Genomic DNA, 27782 nt, shown 5'->3' with positions numbered 1-27782 from the left:
CTCAAGCTACCGTGGATTCCACTCAACTGGATTGAACATTGGGTTACACTAACGGCTGCGTGGGCCTTGGCCCTTGGGGGTTTATTTGCGCCCAAAACCCACAGTCTCTCTCCCCAATCCACACCGTGCACCACATTTCCCCTTCTCCACTCGCCGGACGGCCTAAAACCCTAGCGCGCGCCACACCACCCGCACGTGCATCTCGAGGCTTCCCGCCGGAGCCGGAGCAGGAGGAGGCGCCGTCAGCAGTAGCGATGGTGACCGGAGTCGACGGGGAGAAGGCCCCGGCCCTGCAGCTGGAGACGCTGCTGGCTCTCGGCCTCGACCAGCGCACGGCGGAGAACGCGCTCGTCAACAGCAAGGTCACCGCCAACCTAGCCGCCGTCATAGCAGAGGTGACCCTTACTACCGCTGCCCCTGTGGTTTTGTTTTCGAACAGCGAGCCTGGTTTATGTGGCTGCTCTGGATATTACGGTTCAATTTTGGTTTAGCTGGTTCCTAGTGTGGTATGGGATTAGGTGGCTCCGGTGTTTGAGTTGTGTCCCGGATGCCTGTTTTGTCGAGATTTATCCGAAACCTGCACTCATATTTATTCAATTAGCTCGTTCCAGCTCGTCCGAGGGCACTGAGGAGAAGCTTTATCTAGATATGACCAAATCTGACACCCTCTTCACGTTTTATTGCATCTCGATTTATTTTGCCTTGCTCAGTGTGGCCAGTGCCTTCTTCTAGGTGAACAGCTAAATTCATGTCGTTCCAGTTTCATTAATAGTTCTGACCAGTTACATACTCAGAGTATGCATTATCAGAGATTCCCTTGAAGCTTAGTGAGATTTTGTCTAGACAAGACTTACCCCGTGCTTAACTATTTACTATATCTGGAAATTGGTATTGCAGTATTTGCAGTCCTTTATGATGTCATGTTATTGATCAATGGAATGCCTGATTGCATCTTCAATCTTACATGACACGTTTTAGGATACATAACTCATGATCGCGTAACTGGTAGTGTTAGTTTTCAGCATTGCTTATAGTATATTCTCTTGCTATTTTATTTCTATTATGCTGCGATCCAGGTTGCATTGGCTTATTGTGACCAAATCAGTACAATTTATCTTTTCAAAACATACCATGTTTGCTCTTTTAACTGGATTTGCCTATGAACAGGCTGGGATAAGTGGATGCGACAAGTCAGTTGGAAACCTTCTGTATGCAGTAAGCACCTATATCAATTGCTCTGTAATATTTAGATTTGAGATTTATGGCGTTTCACTTAAGAGAGTGCACTTGCTTGTGGATGAAATAGGTTGCCACTAAATACCCAACAAATGCACTTGTCCATCGTCCTGCTCTCATTAACTATATTGTGTCAACGAAGGTATGTCTGCTACCTTTTCTTCTTTAATCCACTTTCAACAGCCAGTTTGCATTCCGTGTTCGTTTTGGCAGCGCAAGCGAAGAACTAACTCCCTTTCATTTCTTATTTGTCCTTATATTATCAATTTGAAGTATTTCTTGCCATTTTTCAGATAAAGAACCCTGCACAACTAGATGCCGCTCTATTATTTCTTAACAATATTGGTTCGGATTCTTTGGATGTTGGAAAGTTTGAAGAAGTGTGTGGTGTAGGTATGCTTTTATTATAAAAAATTATATTATTAATATGCTTCTGCAAATTCTGTCATGGTGATTTTATAAGGTGGTTGTATGAATCCTAAATAACTATTGTCTTAGCGTACATTTTTTACGATCGAATATTAAAGGAGCACCTTTTCCTGGAAGCAGCTTATTCTCAGTCAATCCTTTCAATTTACCACCTTATTTTTTGCCAAATTCACCACCTTAGTGATTGGAACAAAATGTATAACTGCAGGCGTGGTTGTTTCTATTGAAGAGATTCAATCAACTGTCACTGAGATTCTGAAGGAAAACATGGAAGCTATCTTGGAGCAGCGGTACCACATAAATGGTCTGGCTTGCAATTCACTTCTATATTTCTTCTATTTCTGTTACTTGAGGAGATTAGTCCTTGATCCTGCGGATCCTTCTTCCAGTTGGTAACCTTTGCGGACAGGTCAGGAAGAGGCACCCTTGGGGTGATGCTAAGGCGACAAAGGTGCCAATGATCCTTTGAATAAAGAATTTGAGTTGTTTTGGTTGCATTACCTTTATGTTGAACCTCTTGCTGTTTTGCTCATACAGGAGGAGATTGAGAAGAGGCTTGCAGAGATACTAGGTCCGAAGACGGAAGCTGACAATGCAAAACCAGTGAAGAAGAAGAAGGAGAAACCAGCAAAAGTTGAGGTTGGTGAGGTGAAGGGGACCCTTTGGGTTTAAAATAGTGATTTGATTATTGAGTTATGGTTTTTATGAACTGCAGGAGAAAAAAGCTGCAGTAGCCACTTCTGCCCCACCATCTGAGGAGGAACTGAATCCATACTCTATATTTCCTCAGCCAGCAGAAAACAATAAGGTACATAAACTGTGACTTAAATTGATTCTCAATTTTGTGCTAGTGTTGTCTGATATCCCCAAGTGGTTATTTATCCTTCCAAACACCTTTATTGGCTAATCTGTTAGTTTTGTATGCCAGTTATAAGAAATTAACTTAAATGGTCTTGATTTCTTTTCATGAGTTAGGTTCATACAGAAATATTTTTCAGCGATGGGAACATATGGAGGGCTCATAATACAAAGGAGATTTTAGAGAAACACCTTAAGCAAACTGGTGGAAAAGTGATGACCCGTTTCCCCCCAGAACCTAATGGATATCTTCATATCGGCCATGCCAAGGTTTTGTAATCTTCATGAAATGTATTTTTCATATATACTACTACCGTGAAATCATTAGATTATGCTTACACGCTTCACGTCATTCAGGCTATGTTTATTGATTTTGGCCTGGCTAAGGAGCGGAATGGTCATTGCTACCTTAGGTAATAATTTACAATTCCTTTTGGAACAGTTTTTTCCGGCTTGCCATTTTTATATGCTTTCCTGGCTTGTCAATGCCGCTTTAATGGCAATTTTGTACCAACTATTTGTTTTTCGTACTCATTTCTGTCTTGACCATGCCATGAAATAAACACTGGATAAGGTGTTTGAAATTTACGTTTCTTCTCTTATGCTGCTATACTACAATCTAATTAATCATACATTTCCCATTTCAATCCTGAGTTCTGATTAGTTTTGCCTGGGCTATACATGCGTACAAAGAATCCTTTATTCTTTAGCTTCTTCTGCATTCTCAATCATGACAAAATGGACTGATGTCTATCTGGATTACAGGTTTGACGATACAAATCCAGAAGCTGAAAAGAAAGAATATATAGACCACATTCAGGAGATAGTCCAGTGGATGGGATGGGAGCCCTACAAAGTTACATATACAAGTGACTATTTCCAAGCTTTACATGAGCATGCAGTTGAGTTAATTCGGAAAGGACTAGCCTATGTGGATCACCAGGTTCGTTTGCTTATCTCCTTTCTTTATCATTATCATGGTACAATAATGAATTAGAAAGGATGAATGAAATAAAAGTTTCTAAACTCTTGACTGGTATACAATTGCCAGACTGCAGACCAAATCAAAGAATACAGGGAAAAGAAGATGGATAGTCCATGGAGGAATAGGCCTATTGAAGAGTCTTTGCAATTATTTGAAGATATGCGACGTGGGTTGATTGCTGAGGGTGCAGCAACTCTCCGAATGAAGCAGGACATGCAGAATGATAACAAAAACATGTCTGACTTGATAGCATATAGAATAAAAGTAAGTGACACAACTCAATTGATGGATTGAATGTTCATTTCTCGTAAGTTCAACACTGAACATTTGATGTCCATACAGTTCACTCCTCACCCACATGCTGGCGACAAATGGTGTATCTATCCAAGCTATGACTATGCCCATTGCATGGTGGATTCACTTGAAAACATTACACATTCAGTAAGTTCCTTTTTAGGAGTAGCTTTGTACCTTTGTCTTGGTTAAACTGTAAAATGACTAACCGAGTGTGGTTATTTATTAGTTGTGCACACTTGAGTTTGACATACGTCGCCCGTCATACTACTGGGTACTTGTTGCCTTGGGCTTGTACCAGCCACATGTTTGGGAGTATTCGAGACTAAACATATCAAACACTGTGATGTCTAAAAGAAAGGTACGCTAACAAATCGGTGAGCTCAATGTTACTCTGTTGATCTATATTTATGGATATCCATTGTCCTTGTTCTGTTGCAGTTGAATCGGCTTGTGACAGAGAAGTGGGTAGATGGGTGGGATGATCCTCGTTTGTTGACACTGGCAGGACTGCGGCGACGGGGAGTGTCATCAACTGCAATTAATACATTTATTCGTGGAATTGGGATAACAAGAAGGTAAAATGCATGCATCATTGTCAACACACACTGTCTCTGCAACTCTATGAGCACAATCATGAAATCTCTGTTTCTGCTACTGATCAGTGTTATTCTTTCTATACAGTGACAATAGCTTAATTCGTGTCGACCGTCTTGAATATCATATCAGAGAAGAACTTAATAAAACAGCTTCTCGAACCATGGTTGTTTTGCATCCTCTAAAGGTTCGGCATTCAGTTACTGTTGCTAATCACTTAATGTCTTCAACCTGTTGAAGTTCCTAACACACTCATGGTGCCTCCTTTGGCAAAATTTAGGTTGTAATAACTAACTTGGAAGATGGAAAAGTCATAGACCTTGATGGGAAAAAGTGGCCTGATGCTCCTGCTGATGAAGCTTCATCCTACTACAAGGTCCCTCTCGATTGTATATGATATGTAGAATAGGTTTTGTTGGTATGGCACAACTTGCTTAAGGTTCTGTTTAAAGACTGCAATAACAATATAGTAACAGAAACATTACAGGTTCACCATTTCTTTCATGCTTTATATATTATACCCTGTACCTCATGCTTCATAATTTTGCTATGCTACATTTCTGCAGGTCCCTTTCTCAAAAACTGTCTACATTGAAAAAACGGACTTTCGTGTAAAGGACTCGAAGGATTACTATGGGCTAGCTCCTGGTAAATCTGCCCTGCTAAGGTAATTAACTAATGTTCTGCTGTTTAGAAAGTTGATCTGAATTTCCTTGACCATGAAAGCCACCTGCTCCATATGAAAGTAAATCTTCCAGCAATATTTGCAACGTGGTTCTTGTCTAATTTAATTGCTAGGTATGCATTCCCAATAAAATGCACCGAGGTTATCTATGGTGATAATCCTGATGATATTGTTGAAATTCGAGCTGAGTATGACCCCTCAAAGACTTCTAAGCCTAAGGTAACTGGTCATTAGAATCTTTTCAAATCTGGCAAATCTAGTTGAAAGATTAGACAAATATATTCTAGATGTTGACTTGGTTTGCAAATTTTGCAGGGTGTTCTGCACTGGGTCGCCCAGCCAGCACCTGGAGTTGAGCCGCTAAAGGTCGAAATAAGATTATTTGAGAAATTATTCCTATCGGAGGTATTGTTTTGCTTGTTGTTCCCGCTGTCATTGCAGATGTGTTTTGCACACTTGCACTAGAAATTCACCTCATTGTCATCGACCTGTGAATATTTTGTTTGCTCTTGTCTTAGAATCCTGCTGAATTGGAGGATTGGTTGGGTGATCTTAACCCGCACTCGAAAGAGGTGATAAAGGGAGCCTATGCTGTACCTTCACTCGCTACCGCGGTTCTGGGTGACAAATTCCAGTTTGAGCGGCTGGGTAACCTCTGAACCATATACAGTTGGCATTCCTGTCCAGTCTCCACATCTCTTTGATGCAACTGACAATCATGCTTCGATGTAATTCCAGGCTACTTTGCTGTGGACACGGACTCGACGCCTGAGAAGCTTGTCTTCAACAGGACTGTTACCCTGCGTGATTCATATGGGAAGGCTGGACCCAAGTGACCGGTAATTTAGAAGAAAGCTTTGGTTTTGCTCGACTGCAGAGGCGATAATGGAGAAAACAAAGTTATGTGATACATAATGATAACCAAAAGACCGTTTGTATACTGGACTGACGACTTTGGTGTCTGCTTCAATCAAATTTTGAATGATCAAGTGGTGCTCTGGTTACATTACTGTTAAAAACAAATGCTCAATGCAATCAGGGGAACAGATGTCGCACAGTTCAACAGCGACAGCGCACCACCATATATTGTGGTTATGACTTACAAACTGGATCTCAGTTTGAATTCATTTACTCCGATCCATAAAAAGTGTTGCCCACCATAAAAAGTGTTGCCCACTTAATACAAAATGGGCAACTCTTTTTATGGATCGGATGGAATATTTTCTAGTAAGTCATGCTCTTTGTGCTTCAGCGCAGGTGGTCGTAAATACCAAGTCGAGTACCTTTTGATCTACTATATGAAGGTTGGAATGCAACAACACACAACTATTTTGTTTTTTGAAAAGGAGGGGGAATTTTATGCACACAGTCTCAGGGCATGTCCAATGGGGTGACGTCAGCCATCTCTTAGTGATGTCATGTAGGATAAAATCTGACGTGGAAGAGAGAGAAATGAAGAAAAGGCACAAGCCTTCTTTTTAATTAAGAGATGATCTCTTCACAAGAATGATAAGGCAAAAATAAGGCAAATTTCTCATTGTACTAGATTTTGCCTTTTCTTAGCATTTATTTAGTTAATTTTATTCATCTAAGAATTAATTTTAAGATATAACAATAAGAGATAGCCCGTTATATAACATGTTTTATTGTCTTTTCTAATTGACGTGTCACAGCTAAGATAAGACAGTCTTATCAACCATTGTACATGTCCTTAGTCGGAACTATCAAAACCGCACTCTGAAGAAACCGCACCCTGAAGAAAGAGGGGGAAACTAAGAAGCCCCACGTACCTTGCGGAAAACATGATTGTGCATTCGATAAGCTTCAGATTGTATATCTACTGTCAATCCAGCAAGGCGACCTAATCTCGTTCCAGTTCTCAACACTCGAGTAGGGTAGCACTACATAATTAAGTCATAACACGGCTAGTTTACTGAAACACATATACGGCTAACTAGAGTATTCATCTGACATCTTCCTACCAGCCAATTCTTTCGGTGAAGCCAACCTATACGAGTCCGAGCAACCACGGAAGAAGAATCAGCAAGCAGGATTGACCGGCATCGACGGTGCACGATTGGCAGATTGCTCTAGCGCCAGCAGCCGCAGCCCAAACCCCAGACCCTGCTGAGAGAGGAGGAAAAAAAAGGTCCCAATCAGTCAGAGATGGAACAGCGCCGAACCATGGAAAGAAAATAAATAAAATCTTGTGTGAAAGAACTAACCGGGAGCTCCCCTTTCTTCCCGGAGCGTGTGACCACCGGTCCCTTGGGGCCTTCCTGTAGGAACTGCACATACATGAAAATGTTAGACAAAACTCAAGATAGAATAATTCCACACCAAAACACTAGTACACGGGAAGCGATTTTTATATGAGCAGAAGGCACAGCGAAGAGGAATGCATCGAGATTCATGCTGCCTTTTGTACTCTCGCGTGTATGGCTATTGGATATTCGATGTATTTGATTATTGGCAAACTGGGATATGTACTCGCTCCGTTCCATAATTCTTGTCTCAAATTTGCCCAAAAATGGATATATCTATTCTTAAAAAGTGTCTAGATGCATGTAATATTCTTAAAAAGTGTCTGAATGCATGTAATATTTTGATAAGAATTATGGAACGGAGGGAGTGCAAATTATATGAAGTTGGTCATTACCTCTCTATTGTTTTCAGATTATATGCTCCTGTAATTTCTTTTCAGGTTTTATGAAGATGAAGGCTATGTAGTTGTTATGCGCAAAGAAAAAGAGGTTATGTTGTTGCAACCTAACAATCTACTTTCCAAGATTAAGAAGATTTTTTTTTTCAGTAACTGGAGTGCTGTAAGCCTCTAATAAGTTATGGATCTTTCTTGATTTTGCCTATCAGATGATCATGTGGATCATGACAGAAGAACAAGACGTGTGATTGCAACATCAGTAGTTGACTAATTGTGCGGCATGGTTAGGTTCATACCAGGGGTAGCCTCCCACAATCTTGTTTTATGAATTGGATGGAGCCCTCCGGCAGCATCCCATGTGGTTCTATGAACTGGAGGAGATACGACACACCAGCCAACTGGAAATCCTGTTGTCACCACACAAGAAAGCTTAATCCCCCGTGTCAAGAGTAAAGGAAACAATTAAGATGATTGAAGCAGTGAAATAAAAATTTATTTCTAGGTTAAGGGCCTACCTGTTTGTGTTGAATAGTGTCCAATTTCCCATCCTACAGAAGCAAAAGCTTTTTTTGTTAACACAATCAGAGGACTGGCAATCGGCATTGTGCAAATGATAGATCAGATATAACCTTACCAGATTAAAAGCCAACTTTTTGAGATTTTCCATTTCTGAACCAATGTCCTTGAGTTTCAGTCGTGCACCAGTAACCTGAAGGACGAAAAGTAGAAATCTGAGAGTGAAGTCTCCATAACAAGTAATTTAAACTGTTTACTTCGTTCCAAATTAACCATGCAGTGGATGGCCAAGCTCACTGCTCTCAGCTTCAAACGAGGCCATATCGTGTGGAGTAGCCATTACAAATAAAGGCACGTAGCACGGAAATTTAGGAGTACCTCATCTCTTATTTGTTCAGATATCTCCTTTTGCTTATCCAATTTATCATCTACCTTTTGAATGCGCTGTGTTAAGTGCCTTTTAGCAGCCTGCGGAAATGAAAAAGAATGTCAGCCCCTGGGTATTCGGCAATCTAGTTACCATAAAAGGAGGAACGCTAAGGTTCCAGATGCAGCTATTCTTGCACAAAAGGAGGAAAAATATGTTCAAAAACTAATCAGCCCTTTCGGAATCGTATCAACCAAGGCAGTTTATGAATCAGCTTACAACCCAGGTTGCGGATAAACTTGATTTCAATAAATATATCACAGATTCCACATGCGCATATCAAAAGAGACAGCTGAACAGCATACATTCGTGAAACTGTTTTCTAGCAAAAACTTTTGAGTATTTTTCTATCAAGAACCACTACCATTGATAGAGTATTTAATGAAGAAAGCGTTAATCCACATAATTCAAACCAATACAAGTTTTAAAATAAGTTCAACAGAGAGATGATAGAAATATCCATTTTTACGATTACAATTTATTTAGATCTTGCCTCATTATTCAAGAATTAGTTTAAACCAAGTCATACAGTTCACTGGTTCTGAACTTCTTTTTCTGCTGGAAACAGGGCAACATCAAGGTGTTGGCAACTTTCTTAAGGATACAAATACATCCGAGAGCAAATGGTTAGTTGGATGGTGAAAAGCATACTTGGTACCAAATTCCAGCAATGACAAGCACAATGAGTGGTGCCGTTATCCTTTTTAGGCAAAAAGATATATCATGTCAAGAATGTTAAACCAATAAGGTTATAACAGGTAAGTATGCACAAATTAATTTACGAAGCAGGTATCATATTACTTCAAACTCAGAGGACTAATTTTTTTTTTCGAGATTACAGAGGACTAATATCTTCCTTAAATTCTACAAATAAAAGGGGCTGGTAACCTTTTTCAATTAAATATAAGCAGGGAAATTAGTTTATACTTACAGCCAGAGAGTTCTGCACTTGTTCCAGATGCTTGGTCATGCTTGAAACAGCACTAGCCATATTTTGCTTGGTGACATACATTATGCTAGAAAATGTGATGCCCTGAAAGTGTGCAGACACAATTAAATATGATAAACAAATCTATATAATACCAATTTGATCACAGTGTTAAAGCTTGAATCAAATTGAGCACTCTTAGGCGCACAGCCAGGACAGCATATTAAGACAAAAAGGTTCTGTTTGTGAATACATATGAATGGCGAGTGTCAGTGTCAAGGGCAAATTAGGTTTTAAAACGTTATGGACTTTTTTACCTTAAACAATGAACTTTAGGCAGGATTTCAGGCAATGACGAACAATGTGAATTGGAAGAAGAAATAACTTTAGTTTTTACTAGAAGAATGAGATACAATGAATTAAAAAAAACAGAGTAGAAAGGATCTATATCTATACTACTGTATAAAACTATGAATTAGTATATACGGGATGCATTAAATATTATGAATATACCTTTTTGCAACGGATTTGCAGTTTTATAAGCTGGGTATTCGGAATTGCCTCTTGCACTCTTAAAGACATACTCCCTCCGATTCATAAAAGTGTCGTCCACTTAATACAAAATTTATACTAATAACTTACTAAATGTGCAACACTTTTTATGGATCGGAGTACTTAAGACACAGTGACTCCCCTACTAATCACCTCTTTATCTAAATTACTTCATACGGGTTAATATTTAATGCATGTTTAATGCTTGACTTTTTTTTTAATGGAGGTTAACTTGTATTTTTCAAATTTGGCTTACACATATGTGATGTATTTTCTGTGCAGTACATACCGAGAAAAATGTGCACTGCACGTGCACAGTCTTCTTAAACATATGACTGATATCACTAGAAAACATACTTTCCACCACATGTAAGCATAGCCCACCGCCCCAGCAGCTGCAGCAGGTCCCATCAAAGCTGTCATAACTGCAAACATATTTAACAAAAATGTTACTGTCATGTAGATGCAGAATGAACAAAATACAATCCAGAATTTTGCTGATAACGTTGTCAAGGAACATGTTTTTGTTTCAAGCTGCCATGAACTTGGAAACCTTAGTTATTTTTAACACACTTTTCAACTGCAGCGTTTTATACTACTTGTCCACTGTTACGTTCTTATTTCTGCAGACTCCACGTTCCATATTTCCATATGCTGCGTTACTTGAACACATTAGAAAATATTTTGGGAGATCTAATTCTGAAAAGTAGTGAAACTCGTCCACTTGAAAGTTACTTTGGAGAACACTAGTTATGTAAATAATGTTTAGGATAGCGCGCATACTTGGAGGACATAACAATAAGACAGTAAAAAATCGAGGTCTAGCAGACAAACGTACCTCTGCTGCCATCTTCGTTCTGATAAATAATAGTGGGAGAGATTGACATAAGCTCTTTTATCTCCCTGGCCAGCCCTTCGATGGCCTATAAAAGATTGAAACATGATTAACTTTCTCTTGACTAATTTAATTGCACAATATGACACGTCGCACATACTACTAGCTAGCAGGGCGTCGATCAAAACGCACAGATCTTGCCTTAATGACTACTACATCAAATCAAACCAATGGCGACAACAGAGTAGAGGTCGCATACCTTCAACTGCGCGTTATCGGCGCCGCCGCCGCCTCCTCCTCCTCCTCTGTCGCGCTGGAGAATCTCCTGCGAAACCGCCACGCACGCGAGTCAGAACTGAGAACGGGAACAGAACAAGCACTCTCGCCGACGGCCGCGCAACCGCGGAGGATCGATCGGAACGGGGCAGAGCAGAGCAAGGGAATCGATTAATAGCTATCAAATCGCGCGGACGCGTTCACGGACCTGGACCTCGCGGAGGAAGTCGGAGAGGCGCTCGCCGTTTCTGAGTGCGATGGAGCCAGCAAAACCTGCGCGATCGATCGATCGATCGATCCACCACAAAATAAGCACGGGAAAACAATCGAGCAACCAGTAGCATGCGAAAACAGAGGCGGGTTCGCGTTACGCACCGGTGCCGACCAGGAAGACGAGGCGGCCGATGTTGATGGCCGGCACCACCATCGCCATTGCTGCTCGCGCTGGGGGGAAGACGACGACGGAAAACCCTAGGATTTCCCCTTGGCCTAGCTTGGGGAAGGAGTTAGGATTTAAGAAGCTCCGGCGATCGAGTTGTGCCCGAGGGAACGGGTTGCCGCGCGCGCCGATGGGAGTCGGTTCGCTTTTTTGTAGTAGCGGGCACGGCGTGGCGAGGCCGGACTCCGTCTGTGTTTGGCGCGCGACGGGGGGGCCACGGTCGGGTTCTAGTCCGGTCGCCTGTCCGAACAGTTTTCATTTTGTGTTTTTTTTAATCTGATAACGCAGTAGGCACAGAAAACATAATTTTTGGATAATTTGTATAAACACATAGTTTTATGGGGCAAGTATGTCAAAAATTCTCTTTAACCAAACTAAGCGGCCAAAATGACATGCAAGGTTTACGTCAAAAAAATGACATGCAAGGCCCGCATGGTAGCTCCCATGTAGCATGGAGATGTAAATGTTAATGGAGTTGACCTTAGGATTATCTAAAATTTAAAATTGCGGAATACCAGGGGTAATATAAAAACTTTGGACATACATTGTGCTAAAAAAATATACGGACTAATTAACTTGATCTGTTCCTTTTGACATGAAAGTTGGGATGAATTTTGTGTTGGGTACCCTACCCCTTGCCAAGTGTACCTACCAAGCGAGCCATGCATGTCAATTTTTCCAATTATCTTGATGAATAGAGAATTTAGGTTAAACAATACTTCCTCCGTCCCATATTAAGTGACTTTCTATTATATGTACCTAGACGTTTTTCAAGCATAAATACATCATATTTGAGCAAATTTGAGTCACTTAATATAGGATGGAGGGAGTACAATTGGCCTAAAACCTATAGTTATGTGATAAAAATTTTAAAAGCTGATATTTTGTAACCTAAAGTTTGGGTTTCTCTATACTCACTATTTTTTGAACGAAATCTAAATTTACTACTCTCTCTAAACCAAATTAGTCGTTGCAGTTTTTTTTTCCACATAAGTGAACCTACACGCTTAAATGCGTATAGATAGATGTATATCCAGACAAAGTTGTCACGATTTTTTTTTGACAGCTACAAAGTTGTCACAATTAATTTATATCAGGGTGAGTTTTTCCCCTTGTTGATAGTTTTTTATAACAACCCGATTAACTAGTAGGGTGTCGTGTTAACCGAGAACCGAGAATTCCACTCACCTGTTTTCATCCGCCGGGCCGGAGCCCATGTATATTTCCCTTTTTCTTCCTTTTCTTCTTGTGCCGCACCCCTCCTCCTTTTGGCCCATCTCGCTGCCGAACGTCCTAGACCTAGGCCTGGACATTTTACTCGTTACTCGGAGAGTACCTCGGCTCGTTAGGCTAATGAACAGAGTAAAGTATCTCCTGAAACTCGTTAACACTAACAGCTTTACGAGTCGAGCTAACGACTCTCGCGAGCATGCTCGTTATCTGGCGAAGATCAGTCCAACAAACCCAATCGCTCGTTGCTTCGTTAGGCCCAGCAGTTCCCCTCCTGAACAGGCAGCCCAAGCTACGCCAAGCCCACGAGGCCAAGAGCCCAAGACTCGTTAGGGCAAAAGCCTACTCGAAAGGCTTGGTCTCCTCTCGTTCGTCAACCCGCAGTCACGCACGGTCGCACAGGGGCACAGGGCACGAGCACGGAATCCTCGCCTCCTCGGTCACCCCAGTCCCCGCCGCCGCCGCCGTCCCTCCGTCCTCCGGCCGCCGCTGCCGACCCCCGGAACCGGATCCAGCCGCAGACCCGCAGTCCGTCCGCAGGTAAGCACCCCCACTCGGCCCCTCCTGCCTCCCTCCTCTCTTTGTCCAGGAAGAATCGGGCACGGCCGTCAGCTTGCGGCCTCGCGCGGTCGCGCCGCCGGCGGTCCGGCGCCGACGCGCCTAGGCGCCTAGCCGCCTTTCCCATCGACGCTCTTCCACTGCAGCCTCGCCTCGCCTATCTCTGGACCTCTCTTTCTCTCCAACTGCAGGCTGCAGCCTCGCAAGTGGCTAACGAACCAAGCCGAACAGGCCTTGATATTCGTTAAGGTTAACGAGCATAACGAGCCGAGCTCTTTTAACGAGCCGAGCTCTTAACGAGTCGAGCATGCTCGTTAGCCAGCCCAGTAGACCCCTGCCCTCGCGCGAGCGCCGCCACACCTCCCTCCTTCTGGCCCATCCCGCTGCCGAGCGCCGCCCCAGCCCCCGTCGCTCGTCTTCCTCCTCTCGCGAGCGGCTGCACCGCCGGTTGGTCTCCCCTTCGACTCTCTCGCTCCCGACCGTTTCTCCTCGCATTCACCCCACGAACCAATCCCGCTCTTTAGCTCCCCGTTTCATCTCCTTAGTTTTCTCCAATTCGTTACTGAGGCAAAAGTCATTCGGAGAAGAGAAGCAAACAGAGAAATGAGAGCGAAATGTCTGTCTCTGGCCTGGTGCCTCCGTCAGTGCCTGGGAGGGATCGGAGGGCTTGTAGCTACGTGGACCGATGAGAAATACTACGGAGTAGTAGAAGATGAGCATGTAGTTGTTTTCACATAGGGGTATTTGTTGTTAATAGAAACACGTTTAATAAGAGAGACAGCGCAATGTAACAATTGCCACATGAAGAAGATCTATTACAATGAAGTACAGGCTTATTACATGGGTCCACTCAACTTTGGGGCAAAAAGCTTATATCCCTTCCTGAATTTGATCTGTCTATTTTTTTTTCACGAGATGCACATTCTTTTCATTATACTGGTAAATTAATCTGTGTAATATATTCATAACAGAGCTGAAACAAGCAGTAAGCTACTTGTGTACTTTGGACTAGAGTTCATAATTTGACCTTTGTTGTCAGCATCCTTTGTTGATATGGGGAAGCTGAAGCCCGTCTCTGCGACAGCTACTCCTCGAGGTGCAAAACATTAGCCGTCGTTTCCTGCTTGAAGCTTTGAGTTTACCCTGCTTTCTCAGTTGCTTTATCCTGTTTCCACCGATGGGTTTCAGGTCAGAAGAGGCGGCGGGACAGGCCCAAAGGGCCAGTTCTTGACTCCAGTCTGCGAGACTCTTCTTCAGGTTCGATTTTGTTTCTGTGTTAATCATCTACTCTTTGTTGGTGGCAGATAATGGCAATATAACAGTAGCAGAGTTACCAGGGTACACGTTAACTCGTAGTGCTTTGATTTTCCTCCTCATTTTGAAACTAAATTTTTGTCTAATTGGATGCTGTTGGGTTGGAGGCTTTAGGTGATGTTTGCGTCCTAGAAGAATGTATAATTCAATGCTGAGTTCAGTAGTTCATGCTCTACTTAGAAGGTGAGGTACTGTGGTGGTACAGACTAGAATGTATTTGGAGATACTTTATAAAAAATATTTTTCCTGGGAATGCTTATCGTTGGAGCCAACCATTTTAAGACTCATTAAGCATGTAACTTAAAACTTAGATATATAGGATTCATGGAATTTCTTTTCCCTGGTTATCTTATTGGGGGAATTTGGGCATATGTCAAGGTTGTACTTTTGTGGTTGGATTTGTCCATTTCTTAATACAGATAGTACTATCTACAATAGGCATGGTTTATTCTCTATCGGATTGTAGGTTGACAAGTTTCTGTGCTATTTGGCTTGTGTATTACCAACACTTTGCATCCAGTAATACAAAGTGGCAAGTTGCTAACTAATACGTCTTTTCTAAGACATGAAATTTATATCAATAGATCCGTCTTCAAATGTTCTTGCTGATAATTGTGGTTTCCTATCATATAACTTCCATATTAATAAAGTTATTATTGGTCAAAGTCTTGTCTTAACGAAACCAAAGGCGCCAACCTTTGTGAAAAGGAAGTAGCATTCTATTAGGAGGTTACTGATGCTGTAATGATGTTGTTTTGGAAGACATCATCACTGGTGTGACATGCAATACAACATTGGGCCCTTCCCATTCTGGGCGCTTTTTTTCTTCATGCAGCAAAGTAGTGCATCCTGTGTTTCTCTTATTGAACTTAATTACTGAGCGCATGCAGCTGGGCCTGCTCGGCGTGAGAAACAATCAAATGGAAGCTCTCAAGGACGAGATCACAGTGATGAAGATGTCTTAACAGATGATTGCAGTGTTTCCAGTGAAGATGAGGCAGATGATATGATAAGAAATAAAAATGATGCTTTTGATGAAATGGAGTCTTCATGGTTGGTGCTATTGATACAACATTATTCACACTCTTTTTTTTTCATTGACTGGGAGACTTAACGACTGTTATTCTAAGCTGATTTCTTACTCTACGAACAAGTATTGTATTCTTATGATATCAGCTATCCAATTATTTTTGGTTATGATATCTTATGCTCCCATCTTTGTCCTATATGACTAGGTTTCAGAATGCTTGCTTAATGTTGCCTGTCTATTGAAAATTCTGTCGCAGCAATAATATAATCTTTATATACACTAAAAGACGACTACATATATTTTTCATGCTTTTTGTACTGATTTGCAGAGGTTTAAACTCCGATGCTAAATTCTTGTCGTGGTTTTAGTTCAAATTTTGAACTGAAACCACGACAAGAATTTTACTTCCACAAGTTAAAGATGATGTTTATCCTTACCAATTTTTCCATTATATTTTGCATTGTATATGATCTTTTCATTTAACTCGTTCTAACACCACCCTCTTTGGTATGTTCCAGTTCATTTCAGCGTCATGTTAGTCGCATACTAACAATTGACGAAGTCAAGGCACTAGCGAAGCAGAAGAGTAAATTTAAATGGGAAATGCCTGCAGAGGATATTCCAAAATCCAAATGGGTAGGAACAGGCGAAAGAATACAGGTACTTTGTGGAATTACACCATGATGAGTTACTGATTAATTCACATATTAAATTGTGTATGTTGATTATTGAATCTTATATGCTCCAAGTAATTTGGATCGGTTCAGTTCAGAATTTCATGTTCTGCCTGATGTAATTTGATCTTGTCTTTCCTTGGGAAGCGGGTTACTGAACTCAAACCTTTGAAAGCGGTGTATGTATTTATTCTCTAATAAAACGATAGTAGTAAGTGTATTTGAAATCCAAAATTTCATGTTTATCATGTGTTCAGATCACCTTATGACCTATATTCAGTTCTCCAACTTATTTGTGAGGGGTAACCTGGTGCATTTGTTTGTACCACAGCCATCCACATGTTTTCTGTTTAGTGATTACTGATTACTTACACTATATTTTCAATGGTATACAAATTGTGTTTTTGAAAAGGGCAAGACCTGCTGCAACATTAGTTCCTGCTGCTCTTTGTTAGCTACTTCATCCATTATTAGGTATCAAAGTAGTACTCCTTCATGAATCATGACTAGTGCAGGGATGATTTTCTGAATAATAAATAGGTCAAGAGACCCTTAATGATTTGTTCTTCCAGGAAGCTTATGATGATCTTGTTGATGTCAAAGGAAAGCTGAGGGACCATTGGGAAAAAACCCTCTCTGATAACTTCAATTCAAGATTGAGGTTCTTCTCACTTTGTAAGTTCTGTTTATTTATAGGGCGTATAACTTTTGTTGACTGTCAAACCTTTTAAAGTTCGACCAAGCTTTATAGCAAAAAGTATCAACATTTGCAGTGTCAAACCAAAATACTATGAAAATATATTTCACGGCGGATCTAATGATCTTCATTTGGCACCGTAGGTGTTAATATTTTGGGTTATAAAGTTGGTCAGACGGAGAAAAACTTGTACAAAACAGACTTAGGTGGTTTGGGCATGTCCAACGGAGGCCACCAGAAGCACCAGTAAACAGTGGGATTTTAAAGGGCTTTGATAATGCTAAGAGGTGTAGAGGACGACCTAAGTTAACATGGATGGAGGCAGTCAAAAGGGACCTAAATCTGGCTTCCGACAGGGCTGCATGGAAATCTGCAATCCATGTGCCTGAACCTTGATTATTTCTTTGTTTTTGTGTTTACTTTTAGTTTCCACAAATTTCTGTTTGGGTTTCATATCTAGCCTACCCCAACTTGCTTGGGACAAAAGGCTTAGTTGTTGTTGTTGTAAAGTTGGTCAAACTTCTGTCTATAAAAGTTACGCGCCCTACATTTTGGAACGGAGGAAGTACCTTACATTTTGGAACGGAGGGAGTACCTTATTTTACAAGTGTCATGACTAAGTTGAACATTAAGGTTGATGAGTTTAGCATTTGCACCTTTTAAGAGCACTAAGCATTCACTAGCTTTTGATATACGAATTAATCAGTTGTGCTGCTTTAGAGAACAGAGTTAATTTTGTAGGAGTAACAAAGATCCCTATGCTGATTAATTTTCACATCACAAACCAGCAACAGAAAAGCGGTCATCTATTGAGCTGGGTCAGGACTTACAGCTGTAAATTTCACATGATAAAATACTCTTTTATGTGTTTATGGGTGTGCTAGCTCCACACTTCTTTCCAAAGGAAACTAGACATTTTTTTTGGGGTCCAGATTCTTCCCAGTTTTAGGAAAAGAATTGTTACCAATATGGTTTTAGTATACCAAGGTACTGACTCCATTTATATCCCTTCCTTCAACTATAATTAAGATTGTTACTTGCAAAAAAAGAAGAGAGAGACCATGTCAAATTATGGCTTTCGCTGTCATGTTTCCTCGCTAAAGTGATGTATGTCATACTCTTTCTGTCACTCATGTTTAGTGTAATTCTAATCCTAATTGTTTATTGCAGGTAATAGTTATCGTGACATAATGCATTGTAATAAGAAGCCATTTTATCTTAAGGGTAGTAAGGTGGATTCCAGTACTATGGATGCATATCTTATGCATGCTGTAAGTTCCACAATCTCTGTATGGTAACTTATCACTTTACCTGTTATAACGCTGGCTAATGTGCAATGTTATGACAATGGCAGTTGAATCACATTCAGAGAACAAGAGATGTTGTCATTAAAAATGACGCAAAGCTTAGAAATGATGCTGACACCGATATTTTGGATGATAACTCATATCGTGATCAGGGTTTTACACGTCCAAAGGTATTTTGTCACCACACATATTGGAAAAATCGGGAATCCTTTTTGTTGTCATTCACACATAACATAGATATTGCTGTTTGGCTGCATTTTGAGTTCTATTGTAGTATGCCATACGTCCTGTTTATTTGCATGCACTATGTCTTGTTTCTTAGCTTTATTAATTGCAGATGCAGATGCAGATGTGTTGGCATGGAACTGCCTAGCATGCCATCACCTCCATTCATACACAATTTGTAATTTTGTTGTATATTTATCTGGTGAACTTATTGATATTTTCTTTTGTAATATTATCATGGCCTTAGGTTCTTTTCTTGTTACCTCTCAAAAGCATGGCACGGCGCCTCGTAAAGAGATTAATCCAATTATCCCCACTGACACAAAAGGTACAATTTTACGTTTCCAGTTACTTCTACAGACAGCATTTGGCTACCAGTTTCTACAAAATACGCTGCACAACCATATCATGGACTCCATGTACATCTGCACATTATTGTACAAACTTGGGTTGCCGGTTCAGGGATTATTTTGTGCGGTGCTAAGAGATAAAGATTGCGTACTTTTATTTACAGGACAATGCCATGGGACATTTCAAAAAAGAGTTTGGCGAATCAGATGATGAGGACGAGCCTGAAAATCCTTCGAAACCCGCTGACTTTAACCTTCTTTTCGCTGGAGATGTTGAAGATCACTTTCTTTTTGGGATAAAATATACAAAGTAAGTGTGCTAGACTGTTAATAACTTAATATTTCCTCATGTGTGTCTACTATGTACTCTCTTTCTCTCTCTCTCTCTCTCTCCAGAAGTCCAGAGTTTCTGATTAACGTCTCGATTTTTTATTCTATTATCATAGGGCTTCTAAACTGAACATGATTATGCTAAATGAATAGGCAACCTATATATTACAATTACAGAAATTCATATTGTTTTACTGTTTATTCAGGCCCTCGCTCACTAAGTCCCTAGCCTCTAGCTTATTCCTTTTTTGGACACGAACCTTGATTTTACTGTTTTCTTAGATCTACTCCCTCCGTTTTTTTATATAGGGCGTATAAAATCCAGCGCGAAAATTTACGCGAGCTCCTCAACTGCCTCTTGTTCTGATTCCATGCCCACGATCTGCTGCATGCAACTGTGGAAAATAACATTGGACCATTCAATGCCTAGCTTTACTCCACGGGAGCAACGATTAGGTGCTATTTTTCAGTTCGCATGCAAATCTTGCTAGGTGCGTGGACGGGACAACTGCTGGGTCAGAGAATGCACGCCTTATATTTAGGAAACCAACTAAGAATTTTGACGCCCTATATAAAAAAACCCGGAGGGAGTACTAAACAAGGATAATGTGTCACTTGCTTGACTCCTCCTGTAATGTTTTGATCTTGTATTAGAATTGGAGGTTTATTTCAGTTGTCTTCATTCTTATAACTTCTGCAATTTTTTTTTTCACAAATCACAATCCTAAGCTAACTAGTGTAGGTGTCTTGGTGGCAACTTTTGTGGATCAGTCTTGCAAGCTGTTATACATTTTGGCGTTAGTTTTAGATTGTCATGCTCTAACAGTTGTAATTTCACAACACTCCCTCTGTCCGTAAAGATATGACAGTTTTGGATATGGACATGGAAACAGAGCTCTTTTATCGCGGAATTAGACCATTTATTAATGTTGGCTTATCCGTCAGTCGCGTCGGGTCTGCCGCTGGTCTCCAACGTGCAACATTGACTATTATTCTGTATATAAATTTGTTAGTGAGAAACCTGAGAAGGCAACCGAGGCCAGTAGAAAGCTGTGCTCAATGATGTTTCCATCAGATTAGGCAACATACGCTTAGTTTGCTCAACAACAAGTCTGCACTGCGGGTAGGAGTCATTAGTTAGAAGTTCTGTTATGAGGTTTCTGAGTTTGTTTTATAATGTATGCTAAAAGCCTTGTGTTTGTTACACAACTGATAGTGAATGTACTTCAGCAGCTACTTCCACTATGTGCTAATGCAGTTTTACCTGTGATAGGGCAAGTTTATCTGCATGGCAGAGCATCTGGACTCAACAATTATAGATTAGCGGTTGCTTGCTTTGTAGTACAATTTCCTAACTAAGATATCAGCAAGTCTTAATGAAAGAAATGCTACTTCCTAGACTCAAAGTGCCTTAAAGGTCGTTCCTAACTTCATATTCAGCTTGTTGTCTCCAGTAAAAGTTAGTTACTTCCTCTAAATCAGAGCTCTTATCCAGTAAACCTTCCAGTCCACAAAATGAATGTTTTTAGATGTTTCAGTGTCTTCATGTTTTATGGTTACTCTTTGTATTCTGCCCTGTGAGATCTTATTCCTTGAGCAAAATATATGTCCTTAAATTCTAAAGTTAACATTGTAACCAATGCTTCTGCAGGAAATCCATTAAGCTGTACAGTAACTTCTATGCTTCTGATATCATAGTTGCATCTCCTTTAGCGCTTAAACTGGTTAGTATTCTTTAACAAAGTTTTTTTTTGCTACACTCATTCACTCATGATTATTCATGTGTCCAGCAGCTGTATATTGTTATTGTTCTGACCTTCTGGGGACACATTATAGGATACTGTCCAAATTAGCACCGGACACTGTATAAAAAACATAAGTAATTGCTAGAAATGCCACTATCCTACTTTTGAAACAACCCTGATGGGTTCACCAGCCCCCCAGCTCTAAATTCTGGCAAGGACCGGAAATGGAGTGTGAATGATAGTAAACCAGCAGTGAGGTTGTTGTTTGGCAAGGCAGGGCAGCATGTCGATGCACTGAGCCGATGGGTTTCTTAGGAGCATCAGAGTTTCTTAGGTCCAGAGGGAGGTACATATCGTATTACGGTACATTATGGACAAGGTGCTAAAGTTCTGCCGCTTGTGGCAATTACAAACTGCAAGTCTGTAGGAAGGGTTACTTGCCAAAAGGGAGGTCTTGTAAGGGTGAATAGGGTAGGGGAGGATTCTTTGATACAAGGTACAAGGTATCAAGCTGCTGTTGGATTTGCTGATCCACTGAGCAGGTGGTGCTATCCCATTCGAAGAAAGAAAACATGATCCCATCCTAACAACAAATCTGTGTTGTTACAATCCGTTATTAAGCACCATTTTGATTTAACTAAAATTGATCTTGATGTTCCCTTCCATTACTTTGCTTTTAAATCCATCTCATCTCTTGTGTTGCTATTCTGATTAAATGTGTACATTGTTGCTGAAGTTTTTATTATTCTCTGCCTTACTATGCCTTTTGTTATCAGAAAATCGACGGAGGTGAAGATATCAAGAAAAAGGGAAGTGCCAAGGAAGATTCTGATTTCCTGTCATCAATCGAAGTTAGTTCCACACTAATCCATATAAAATTTTCTATTTACTACTATCTCCACTCCTATATATAATTCATTCATGTAATAAACTGTTAATATATGTAAATAATCTATCGGTCACATGAAAACAATGATTAGGTTTCATTAAACTACAAGTATTCTTGACATAATTTTAAGGAGCTGTAAGTTCCAAATTAAATTTCGCCTAGCTGTATATTCTTTTCACAAACATTCCGGGCTCGTTTGGAACGCAGGAATCTAAAACACATGATTAGGAAAAATAAGGAATATGATAGAAATTTAGGTGTAAAGCAGAGGAATGAAAAACACAGTTTTTTTCTTCTTAACGACCGTTTGAAATGCGGGAAAAAGAAAACGCAGGGATTTAACGATCTTTATCAAGCAACTTAACAAGACGGTCATTTATATTTTCTTGACAATTATTGTTGTTAGTTAGAAAACAACATCTTCTTCTTTCATTAAGCATGAAAAACATAGGTGTTCTACTAAAATCATGGTTCTTCTAATTGACTAGTGGGCCCATGTTCCTTTCTTTCCCAACCTTATCTACACCGCAGGTTCCTTCTCGTCTTTCTCCAATCTTATATTTTCACCCTGAGTTTTCTCTCTCCTCCCTTTTCTCCTCACCGTGGTGAGCTCCAGCGCCGGCCACTTAGAGCTATACCTGGGCATGGGCAGCCCGGCCTGACGACCCGGCCCGGGCCCGCCCCAAAAAACCGGGCCAGGCCGGGCATCAATAAACTAGTAAACTACACACGCTAATTCCTGTTAAATGCTACTTCCTCTGACCCATAATAAGTGTTGCTGATTTAGTACAAAGTTGTACTAAATCAGCGACACTTACTATGGATCGGAGGGAGTACTGAATGTTATAGGTAACATGTGGACTTGTCCAAATGGTAATTGTGGAAGTTCTGGTTAGTGCAACACTTGTTCAAAGTACATGTGGACTTATCCAATTGAAATTTGAAACTTGTATTTTGACGTATGATTTTTTTTTAAAACTTGTACTCCGTAGCTCTTTTACTAAGTGTCAAAATATTTTATTTTAAAAAGCTGCTCATACTTGATAGATCGGTCTCAAAACTATTTCGCAACACTTCAGAGTTGCTAATGTATTGTAATAAAAGGCCTGTGTTTTAATTTGTATAGTTGAAGTCATGATAAGCCAACAGACTTCCATAAAGGAATAGCAAGTGCGCACACCATTCTATTGCTTCTTATTTTCTTACAAGGTTTAAACTCTCAATACATTTGTTCTGTGCAGATAGTGGTGGTTGATCATGCAGACGTGATATCTATGCAGGTTAACCTTCAACTCCACTAATTTGCTGGTACTAATTTTCTGATGCCTGCTGGTAGAAATGATTGTTACTTGTGAATGTAGAATTGGTCGCATCTGCATGCTGTTCTTGAACAACTCAATCATTTACCGTCAAAAGAACATGTAGCCAGTGTGATGCGGATTAGGCCATGGTAATTCTGATTATTTTGAAACTTTATTCATGCCATGCTCTATGGCCGTATTATTTATTCTTGATTTTGATGTTTATGAGGTCAATTCCATGCTTTTCACATTTTTTTTTGGGTAAGGTACCTGGATGAGCAAGCACGGTACTATCGGCAAACAATAATCTTGAGCTCGTATCTTACACCAGGTCTGGAAGTTCATTTGAAACTCTGACCACCGTTTTGACTAGTATTTTTTAGGCTTCAGCCTCAATTTTTATTTTTGATATCAACTAAAATTAAACTAGTTATGCCTGATCAGCATTTATTTGGTAATCACTATTGTTGTTTTGCTAGTGTGTTTGTGTTGACTTGAGTCGTGCATGGTTCTTTGGTATTCAAATAGCTTGCCTTAGTTGTGCATGTGGACCGAGAAACCTTGATTGCCTCAAATTTGTACTAAAACAATGACAAGAGTTTAGGATCGGAGGAATACTAATTTTAATTGTTCGGTAAAGCTTGTGTTCTAATATATTATTCATAAACCTATTTACTATGTTTCAATTGTTTGCCTGCGGTGCAGAGATGAATGCTCTATTCAATGGATTATGCTTAAATTATGAAGGGAAGGTATATAGCATGCTGGAGTCACTAAGTCAGCCATTTGCTGTGTTTAGTTCATGTTTCTAAGATGCTGTAACTCAACTTTTTTAGGTTAAGCTGGTGACTGAGTTTACAGGCGTTCTTCCCAAAATACAGCTTGAGTTACGGCAGGTCAGTTGATTCATTGTGTGTCTCAGACTGTGGCATTTTTGCAAGTTTACTGTGCAGATGTGTATCTGAATAATATTTTGATGCCACGGCTTCATGGTTGTTCCTATCTTCCTGAAAATCTTTACAAATTTAGGGTGAACTCACTCAACAGATACATACTTAGTGCTAAAACAATATACTAAACTACAAATGTTTCTCAATGTCCAATACACAGGTGTATGAACGGTTCGATGCATCTTCTATTGGTGAATCTGAGGATGCCCGCTTTGATTATTTCTGCACAAAGGTGAGTCTTTTTGTGCTTGTATAGTTGTATTGCAGGCTTGATCATGCATTATTGAAAACTTTAGCGCACTTAGCTCTATTCAAAATTATCACTCACATTATTTGAAAACTTGATACTCCCTCTGGCCGGAATTATTTGTAGAAATATTACATGTATCTAGACGCCTTTTACACATAGATACATCCGTATTTGGGCAATTTTGAGACAAGTAATACCGGTCAGAGGGAGTAATACATTATTGATAATGCTTGATAATGTATTAGAAGTATTAATACAGTTCTCATTTGGCCATATTTTATGGTCTTGGCTCTTGATTGTTTTTGCTCCCATATGTCTGTGCTATATATAACGTTTTATGATGTATTATTGCAGGTGTACCCTAAGATTCAGGAGTCTGATGAGGTATTGTTTTTCTATAGTCACTTCTGATATCCGCAAAACCATCATCATGTTCACTTTAATTTGGTACTTCTCGAAGTTGGTAGGAAAGGAACACCCAGCACCTAAACAGGCTAGATTGCCTTTATATAATATTTTGGATGCAAGCAACCAAACATAATATTTTGTAGCAGTGAGACGCACATTTTGTCACCACATGGTGTTCACTCCATGTTTTTATTACCCAGGAAAGTTCTGCAACAGTATTTGTCAGAATTTTACATACCTTTGGGCATTTTGCAATAAAATATTTTGTTGGTAAATGCGCCAGGCATGTCTGGAAATGGTACTACGTAGTAGGAACATACGTTGTCTGACACTTCATCTGGTTTTCTATATTTAATTATTAGTAGAAGATTCAAAATATCACCTTTAAGGTTCTCTTTGTTTAATCCAATATGCAGGGTGGAGTGTTGCTATTAGTCAGTTCCTATTTTGAATATATTAGGATAAGCAATTTCTTAAAATCTCAGGAGGCGTCTTTCTGTAGAATTGGGGAGTAAGTGGACCTTCCTTGTTCTGCTAGCTTTTCTTATTTGTTCAACTGAAAAGGATCTTCTTTTAATCTTTTTTTTAATTTAATCTGGTTTTTGGTCTTATGCATATGGTAACTGTCTATGTGTGCCCATATATTAGGGCTACATCGCAACAGGATATATCTCGTTCAAGGCTCTGGTTTTTTGAGGGCCAGAAGAAGATCTTGCTTTATAGTGAGAGATCCCACTTCTTCCACAGATATAAGGTCATAACATCTAAAAGGCCCTTGAGTATTTGTTACTCCCTCTGTCCCATAATTCTTGTCTCAAATTTGCCCAAAAATGGATGTATCTATTCCTTAAAAGCGTCTAGATACATGTAATATTTCGACAAGAGTGAGATGTATCTGTCTAGAATTATGGGACGGAGGGAGTATTTGTGATGTGCCCTTGCTGTCGTTTCATAAGCATGCACTTTTTTTTTTGCGAGTATCATAAGCATGCACTTGATTGTTTGTCCATGCAGATCAGGGGAGCACATCACTTGGTTATCTACTCATTGCCAGGAAGGAAAGATTTCTATCCAGAGGTATTGGCTATTGAGATGGGCTATATGCAGTATGTACTATGTCTTGTGTTATGCTGTGAAAAAGTTAAAAAAATATACGTACCTGGCCCTGGGGTTTTCTTTTTCTTTCAGCTTGTAAGTATGCTTGGTGAATCTGCAAACCCGAAGTGCAATGTCCTTTTTTCTCGTTTGGACCTTCTTAAGGTAAGATCGCTGTTTTACATAGTTTAGTTCCATCAGCAGAAATGTAGTCTATTCAGCTGTTAAGTTGACATCGCAGCAAAATTATAATCTGGATCTTTATAAAGCATGTTGGCCCTGCCATGTAGTTTTGTGTGCCATAGTACTGCATAGTTCATGTCATACCTTGACAAAACTATTTAGTACAGTACTGTTACGTTGTGGCCAAATTCCGGAAAACAATAATCACCCAGGTTTGAGCATTTGTCTGAAAGTAGGTTCAGCTGTTATTGGTTATGCATGTACCGCATGCTCTTCTCTTGCCACCGATAGCTGGGTATTGCGTTGCATTTCTTTTGCTGAATTCACTTTCGGGCTGATTCGGTTGTGCCCACCCCGGTGGGGATTGACGGGAAAACTGAAATTCTAGTTCAAATCCCTCTCAATCCCCACCGGTATTGTTGCAACTGAACAAGTCCTTAGTGGTACCCAATCGTTTAAATATTTATTATGTCCAGCAGCATTTTTTTCTTGTTGACACTGTCTTCTTGCAAATTTGCAGTTGGAGCGAATTGTTGGAACATCTTCTGCACGGAGGCTGATTTCTTCGGACAAGAGCATGTTCGTCTTCTGCTGATTTATGTGTGACCCTCCAGGCCCTGCATGAAATATTGGGACACAAGACGAGAATGTATTGCTTACCGCATTCCAGGGCCTGCCTAAAATTTTGGAATACAAGATAAAATATATTAACCAGAAATCCATTTTAGTTGGGCCGAAAGGTTATTTTTTTGTAACACTTGTAGTGAATTCTATAGAGAGCTATTTCTTCCAGATTTGTTTTTTCCTGATTAGGTTTTTGCCAAGATGTCTTCGATTGATAATTTTTAGGAACGGTGTTAAGATGTACTCCTTCCGTTCCATAATTTTTGTCAAAACATTACATGTATCTAGACATTTTTATGAATAGATATATCCATTTTTGTTCAAATTTGCAACAAGGATTATGGAACGGAGTGAGCACTCGGTAGACCTGCTTGGGGCGACAAGGCGTCAAGCTATTACGCATCGTTTGAGCCATGCTGACGGTGTGTTGAGTATAGCGTGTAGTATCACCCTAGATATTTCCATTTGGAAGTTAGGCAGGCTGCATGTGGCCTCAAGCTCGAACCCTAAACTCCTCCATGTGCGTATACGTGCTTACAGCATCTTGCTCTCCAGCTGTCCCCACCCCCAAACCCCAGAAGGCCCCCCAAACGTCAAATGGGGTCGCCAGCACTGAAAAATTCACCCAACTCACTCTCCTAAATTCAAAAGGTAGCCGGCGCCCTCAGGCCGCTCCCTACTCACAGGGAGGATAGCGGGGGTGCCGTCTGAAACTGAAAAACAGCGCGGGCCACCACTGTCTGTGAGACAAACCAAATTTGAAGGGTGTGGCTGGGTGCCGGCGCCTCCCATATGGCAATGCGCCGGACGATTTATGGGGGGTACGAGTGGAGATGCTCTTACCGCCGCCGATTTCCCTTCGTCTCGGCCAACTGCAGTTCACGATAGGTCTCCTGACATGCA

At 40.4% G+C, this 27782-nt stretch overlaps 3 protein-coding genes across 4 annotated transcripts; 2 read left to right on the top strand and 1 right to left on the bottom strand.

The window, feature by feature from the left end:
* Positions 1-102: 102 nt before the first annotated feature.
* On the top strand, positions 103-6103 carry LOC100827357 (glutamine--tRNA ligase). Its single transcript, XM_003564489.4, has 22 exons — positions 103-395; positions 1168-1215; positions 1307-1378; positions 1530-1629; positions 1874-1969; positions 2055-2116; positions 2203-2304; positions 2381-2473; positions 2641-2793; positions 2881-2936; positions 3289-3466; positions 3575-3772; positions 3851-3949; positions 4032-4163; positions 4244-4380; positions 4487-4586; positions 4680-4775; positions 4966-5066; positions 5198-5303; positions 5400-5489; positions 5603-5732; positions 5823-6103. The coding sequence occupies exons 1-22, from the start codon at positions 255-257 to the stop codon at positions 5918-5920; spliced, it is 2388 nt and encodes a 795-aa protein (XP_003564537.1). The 5' UTR covers positions 103-254; the 3' UTR covers positions 5921-6103.
* Positions 6104-6875: 772 nt separating this feature from the next.
* Positions 6876-13214, bottom strand: LOC104582510. Of its 2 annotated transcripts, none has more exons than XM_010232258.3 (13): positions 12908-13214; positions 11656-11959; positions 11489-11553; positions 11264-11329; positions 11008-11092; positions 10527-10594; positions 9621-9722; positions 8641-8730; positions 8381-8455; positions 8262-8294; positions 8043-8153; positions 7310-7372; positions 6876-7211 (listed from the first exon to the last, which is right to left on the bottom strand). In XM_010232258.3, the coding sequence occupies exons 2-13, from the start codon at positions 11711-11713 to the stop codon at positions 7125-7127; spliced, it is 903 nt and encodes a 300-aa protein (XP_010230560.1). In that variant the 5' UTR covers positions 11714-11959; positions 12908-13214; the 3' UTR covers positions 6876-7124. The 2 variants fall into 2 exon arrangements, with proteins under 2 accessions (XP_010230560.1, XP_014755117.1); XM_014899631.2 differs by having other exon boundaries at positions 6876-7208.
* Positions 13215-13246: 32 nt separating this feature from the next.
* On the top strand, positions 13247-27204 carry LOC100831526 (U3 small nucleolar RNA-associated protein 25). The gene is made up of 24 exons (XM_024458655.1): positions 13247-13489; positions 14547-14603; positions 14696-14764; positions 15712-15874; positions 16370-16511; positions 17098-17200; positions 18393-18493; positions 18577-18699; positions 19002-19082; positions 19269-19414; positions 21086-21158; positions 21956-22030; positions 23310-23348; positions 23430-23518; positions 23636-23700; positions 24075-24121; positions 24206-24265; positions 24480-24551; positions 24924-24953; positions 25394-25488; positions 25626-25731; positions 25992-26054; positions 26166-26237; positions 26776-27204. The coding sequence occupies exons 2-24, from the start codon at positions 14561-14563 to the stop codon at positions 26848-26850; spliced, it is 1932 nt and encodes a 643-aa protein (XP_024314423.1). The 5' UTR covers positions 13247-13489; positions 14547-14560; the 3' UTR covers positions 26851-27204.
* The last annotated feature ends 578 nt before the right edge of the window (positions 27205-27782 follow it).

The sequence above is a fragment of the Brachypodium distachyon genome, chromosome 2 (assembly GCF_000005505.3).
Source record: "Brachypodium distachyon strain Bd21 chromosome 2, Brachypodium_distachyon_v3.0, whole genome shotgun sequence".
In the NCBI taxonomy this organism is placed as follows: Eukaryota; Viridiplantae; Streptophyta; class Magnoliopsida; order Poales; family Poaceae; genus Brachypodium; species Brachypodium distachyon.
This window is presented reverse-complemented; position numbering and strand designations above follow the sequence as displayed.

What these genes read in the sequence shown, in the direction of transcription:
- LOC100827357 (XM_003564489.4), top strand. Translation starts at nt 255, where the DNA reads ATGGTGACCGGAGTCGACGGGGAGAAGGCCCCGGCCCTGCAGCTGGAG. An exon ending in TAGCCTATGTGGATCACCAG is followed by an intron (nt 3,467 to 3,574) that starts GTTCGTTTGCTT and finishes TACAATTGCCAG; the next exon opens with ACTGCAGACCAAATCAAAGA. An exon ending in TTGAAAACATTACACATTCA is followed by an intron (nt 3,950 to 4,031) that starts GTAAGTTCCTTT and finishes GTTATTTATTAG; the next exon opens with TTGTGCACACTTGAGTTTGA.
- LOC104582510 (XM_010232258.3), bottom strand. Translation starts at nt 11,713, where the DNA reads ATGGCGATGGTGGTGCCGGCCATCAACATCGGCCGCCTCGTCTTCCTG. An exon ending in ATGCTTACATGTGGTGGAAA is followed by an intron (nt 9,723 to 10,526) that starts GTATGTTTTCTA and finishes GCACACTTTCAG; the next exon opens with GGCATCACATTTTCTAGCAT. An exon ending in ATTGTGGGAGGCTACCCCTG is followed by an intron (nt 7,373 to 8,042) that starts GTATGAACCTAA and finishes ATGTATGTGCAG; the next exon opens with TTCCTACAGGAAGGCCCCAA.
- LOC100831526 (XM_024458655.1), top strand. Translation starts at nt 14,561, where the DNA reads ATGGGGAAGCTGAAGCCCGTCTCTGCGACAGCTACTCCTCGAG. An exon ending in TCTGCGAGACTCTTCTTCAG is followed by an intron (nt 14,765 to 15,711) that starts GTTCGATTTTGT and finishes GAGCGCATGCAG; the next exon opens with CTGGGCCTGCTCGGCGTGAG. An exon ending in TTGATTATTTCTGCACAAAG is followed by an intron (nt 24,552 to 24,923) that starts GTGAGTCTTTTT and finishes GTATTATTGCAG; the next exon opens with GTGTACCCTAAGATTCAGGA.